We start from the raw sequence: 5259 nt of genomic DNA, 5'->3' as shown, positions 1-5259 counted from the left end.
GAAAGAAGATAAAAGTTAGAGTTTGTCTCCCTCTGCTGGACACTTTAGTTATAGGCCAGGATGCTGCTTTCAAAGACTGCTTGTAAGTTTTGGTCCTCAGTCGTGTTATTACAAGCAGGTGCAACAAGCACATAGAATTGATTTTGGTGCCGGTTTATGGACGATATTTAGCTTTTAGTTGATCTATTTAAGAGTCATAACAGTAAAAAATATTTATTTAAATATTATTTATTTTTGAATGTTCTGACCCAAATATTTGCCCTTATATTACCCAGTCCGCTTTCATATTTACAAAATAAAACAAAAACATAAAATGTTATTTAAAAACGTCAGCTAATTTACAGAAACAACATTTAACTTTGTATCTGTATTTGAACGCAACAACTGAACGTCAGAACGTCACGGTGACCCAAAGCATTGTGGGTAAAACATGGGGTGACTTGCATAAGTTTCCCGGGCCGTGTCGTGGATGGGTCGCCGTGATGCAGCGGCTCGGCGGCCTCGCTGCGCGCCGGGAGCTCGGCGGATTCGCTGCCGGACTGCGCGCCTGGAGGAGCGGCTTCAGCTGCGGAGAGCGGCCGAGCGCGAGCGTCCGCGCGCGCGCCTTCGTGAGACCCGGCGCGCGGAGCCGCGCGCTCCTCCGGGACAATCACAGAGCGTTCTGCTCGCGGGCCGGAACCGAGGGGCCCCCGCGGGACCCCGGCCGGCAGCCCCCCGTGTCCGTGGTCGGGATCCCGGACCCGCTGACCTGGATCCGGTGTAAAGTCCTCACGGCGCTGATAGACCTCTACTTCGACTCGAACATCAACTCCGAGGAGTTTGACAGGGGCGTAAAGCAGGTATCTGACAGCCGGGGGGGACACGCAAAAACTCACAGGGGGGCCTAATTATTCTCTACTTAATAAAATATTTATATATATAAACACATTAGTACATACTTTCTATTTGGTGCTGACACAAGGATCTGTGGTAATGATGCTGAGGATACATGGATACAAACTAAGAAAGTGACGAATCACAGTCATTTTCTAAATTATAACCAGTGCTGAACTTTCTTTCTTGCACAGACCTAAAGGCAGAGTTAGTAAACCGTTAGGACCTACATCAGGTTAATATGTACACATATAGTCTTGGGCATCTTGGCTGCATGTGGTCTGCATGCATGAATTACATCAATTTCCATCAGTTTTTGTGTTTCGTCGGACAATAAATACGTGCAATTAGCATCATCCAAAAATTAAACCTTTTTTTCTACATTTCTGATCTTGTTTTGATAAAACTTGACTATTTTTTTAGGGAATCAATTAAAAAATTAACTAATTAATCGCAAACCTGGAAAAAATTAATCGCAATTAATCGCTATAGCTTCTGTTTTAGTCTCAGTATTTACCGACCACTTATTATCTGCGACTGATCACAATATGAAATCACAAACTCTTTTACTTTTAATTTCTGCTGTCAACCAATTACAAAAAATCTGATTAATTTGTGTTGGTATTAATCACGATTAATCGCAATGTTTTACCAGGTAAAATCTATGTGTACAATATGGCACGGGACCATAATCAAATAGTCCTCTTTTATGAATAAGTGACCTAAACCATAAAAATAACAAGAATAAAGTATAAAAAGCTGACTGAATATTTATCTCTCTTATAAGTGACCATGTTATGGACGGGATAATACCTGAGGAAATGTTTTATTTCTTCGATTAATTTGCGTCACTACATATTAACGCGTTCATTATTTCTGATTAATCGCGTGTGTTAATGTTAACAGCCCTACTTATAAATGTGTTATTACATTGGATCAGGAACAGATGAAATCATGTGTTTTATATTTGTCCTCCATCATCGGAAAAATGCCATAAAACATGTTAAAACACTCTTAATTTACAAAAAGAAAAACACTTGAAATTTACTTTGGTAGAAGCTACACAAAGTTTGATTTGTTGCTGAAGTATTGTCTTAGTGTGAAAGTTTTATTTGAATGTCTGTAAAATTGTTTCATTTCAAGACATTTTCCACAAATAAAAATGATTTTTATTTGAAGAACTGTTAGTAAAAACTTCTATAAGTGTAATAAGAGATTTGTGCGTCTGTGAACCCATAGAGAAAAATGGCTTGTGTGTTTGTGTGTGTGAAAACATCAATAACACTTTAATCCATAATGATAAAGCTAAAGTTACAAGAACAATTCTTTTCCTTCTCGATAAACCAATCAGTGTTGTGCTTAATCTGGTCGATGTGTGAAATTCATGTTAGGAGAAAAAGAAGAAAGAATTGTTTCCTTATTGAAGGACATCAGACAAAAGATGTCGGAAGATCCCTGAAATATGGTAATTAATGTATTTTATTACATCACTGAAACTAAAAAACAAAAACAAAGTGTTCATTATTATTAGTTTTAGGACATTCTAATATCTTTCACCATTTTGTCTTTCCTCCACGATGAATGAAGAAACATTTTTGTTGTTTTTTTTGTCCTAACATGTAACTTGGGTTGTGTCATTGTAGATCAAAGCACACGCTCGTTTTGTTTATGGATTTTTACAGACGGATAATTGTTTTCTAGTTACACAATAGTGTTATAAACATAAAAAATCTTATTACAAGCACAAAAATGTTTTAAATATTGACAATTTCTTTTCTAAAGACACAAAAATCTCTTATTACAAGTACAGAATCTTTTTCAGAAACAATACCTCTAAATCTAAAATCATAGAGCTGTTTGTATGTGAGATGCAGTTCTATTGCTTAGTGTTCTATACAGCTTCATTCATGTGAAAGGTGTATTGATATTCAGATCAAGTATTTCAGATTTTGTGTTATGGTCTTGTATCGTATTATTCAGTGTCTCATTTATTCACAGCCGTCTGTAGTTCCTTCCATCAATCATCCGAGTGGTAAATGACCCACACTCTTGGTACTTCTGTGTAACGTCTACATCCTGATGCTAAAAGAAGACCAGAGCTAAACCAACCATGGCGTGGTCTGATAACATCTTAACCTTCACTGTCACTGGTCTTCTCCAGGCTTTGGTCCACGTCTCCAACAAGATGTCCAGAGGACGGTATCACGAGCTGAAGGGGCTGGTGTCCTTCGAGGTATCCTTTCTGCTGATCTTCTGATGTTCATCCCAGCGTCATCGAGATGAAAACTACGACTGGATCGTTTCAGATGGTGGAGTACGTGGAGAAGAGGTGCGGTTCTCTCACCGACGCTCAGAGGAAGCAGCTCTCCGTCAACATGGATGACATCATATTTGTGCTTCCAGAAGACGTCTCTGTGGTCTTTGACCAGTTCGGTGAGCCGTCACGGTGGATTTACGCCGATTTAAAGTTCTGTTTCCGTCATTTATGGAGAAAAAAGCCTTTAGACCCTTAAAGCTCCCGTGTTTACATTCGTTTTAACCATCGTAACTCTTCCATCATTTACGTATTTATTGTAATTTCCAGCTGATTCTAAGGCGGAGAAAGCAAATTTATTTGAAATGTATGCATTTATTTGTAAAATTAGGATATTGGACTGAAGCAGATATGAAGGTCGCTTATCTCCACGTCAGCATCAGACCGTGTAAATCAGGGGTCTCAGACTGGCGGCCCGCGGGCCATTTGTGGCCCCCAAGTCGATGTTTTGCGGCCCCCGCCCTAATATGAAAGTTAAATGTCTACTAAGCAACATCTTCTGCATATCCACACGTCTTTGATGACAGCTTTGGATTTGCTCCATGATGTTATAGTTCAATTATGCTTAAAACTATACATTTGTTATTGTTATTGAATCTGGTCGTCAGAAAAGTCCTTAGCAACACTTGCTAGCGTCATTAGTTATTGTCGTTTCACATTGTCTTCAGAAAATTCCTTATTAGCGGTTGCTAACGTCGTTAGCTCCTGTCGTTTCACAGTGTAGTCAGAAAAGTCCTTAGCAACAGTTGCTAGCGTCATTAGCTCATGTTGTTTCATGGTGTAGTCAGAAAAGTCCCTAGCAACAGTTGCTAGGGTCGTTAGCTCCTGTCGTTTCACAGTGTAGTCAGAAAAGTCCTTAGCAACAGTTGCTAGGGTCGTTAGCTCCTGTCGTTTCAAAGTTTTGTCAGAAAAGTCCTTAGCAACAGTTGCTAGGTTCATTAGCTCGTGTTGTTTCACAGTGTAGTCAGAAAAGTCCTTAGCAATAGTTTCTAGCGTCATTAGCTCGTGTTGTTTCACAGTGTAGTCAAAAAGTCCTTAGCAACACTTGCTAGCGTCATTAGCTCGTGTTGTTTCACAGTGTAGTCAAAAAGTCCTTAGCAACACTTGCTAGCATCGTTAGCTTGTGTTGTTTCACAGTGTAGTCAGAAAAGTCCCTAGCAATAGTTGCTAGGGTCGTTAGCTCGTGTTGTTTCACAGTGTAGTCAGAAAAGTCCTTAGCAATAGTTGCTAGGGTCGTTAGCTCCTGTCGTTTCACAGTGTCGTCAGAAAAGTCCTTAGCAACAGTTGCTAGAGTCGTTAGCTCCTGTCGTTTCACAGTGTCGTCAGAAAAGTCCCTAGCAACAGTTGCTAGCGTCGTTAGTTCCTGTCGTTTCACAGTGTAGTCAGAAAAGTCCTTAGCAACAGTTGCTAGGGTCGTTAGCTCCTGTCGTTTCACAGTTTCGTCAGAAAAGTCCTTAGCAACAGTTGCTAGCATCATTAGCTCGTGTTGTTTCACAGTGTAGTCAGAAAAGTCCTTAGCAATAGTTGCTAGCGTCATTAGCTCATGTTGTTTCACAGTGTAGTCAAAAAGTCCTTAGCAGTAGTTGCTAGGGTCGTTAGCTCGTGTTGTTTCACAGTGTAGTCAAAAAGTCTTTAGCAACAGTTGCTAGGGTCGTTAGCTCCTGTCGTTTCACAGTTTTGTCAGAAAAGTCATTAGCAACAGTTGCTAGGGTCGTTAGCTCCTGTCGTTTCACAGTGTCGTCAGAAAAGTCCTTAGCAATAGTTGCTAGGGTCATTAGCTCGTGTTGTTTCACAGTGTAGTCAGAAAAGTCCTTAGCAACAGTTGCTAGCGTCGTTAGCTCGTGTTATTTCACAGTGTAGTCAGAAAAGTCCTTAGCAATAGTTGCTAGCGTCATTAGCTCATGTTGTTTCACAGTGTAGTCAGAAAAGTCCTTAGCAATAGTTGCTAGGGTCGTTAGCTCCTGTCGTTTCACAGTGTCGTCAAAAAAGTCCTTAGCAACAGTTGCTAGGGTCGTTAGCTCCTGTCGTTTCACAGTGTCGTCAGAAAAGTCCTTAGCAACAGTTGCTAGCGT

General features: G+C 40.3%; 1 protein-coding gene across 2 annotated transcripts in view; it reads left to right on the top strand.

Moving 5' to 3' along the window:
- The first annotated feature begins 408 nt into the window (after positions 1 to 408).
- si:dkey-82o10.4 (uncharacterized protein LOC797793 homolog) overlaps positions 409 to 5259 on the top strand; it is an 8889-nt gene continuing 4038 nt past the window's right edge. The window contains exons 1-3 of one of the 2 annotated variants that reach the window (XR_002917375.2): positions 409 to 839; positions 3035 to 3106; positions 3180 to 3340. Coding sequence is in view for 1 of the 2 variants with exons in the window: in XM_024258300.2 (XP_024114068.1) it covers positions 483 to 839; positions 3035 to 3106; positions 3180 to 3306 (556 nt within the window). In the remaining variant the exon portion in view is untranslated. The remainder of the gene's footprint in view (positions 840 to 3034; positions 3107 to 3179; positions 3341 to 5259) is intronic. The other variant, XM_024258300.2, reaches the window with a different exon arrangement.

This window comes from Oryzias melastigma, linkage group LG16, assembly GCF_002922805.2.
Source record: "Oryzias melastigma strain HK-1 linkage group LG16, ASM292280v2, whole genome shotgun sequence".
NCBI classification, from domain to species: Eukaryota; Metazoa; Chordata; class Actinopteri; order Beloniformes; family Adrianichthyidae; genus Oryzias; species Oryzias melastigma.
This window is presented reverse-complemented; position numbering and strand designations above follow the sequence as displayed.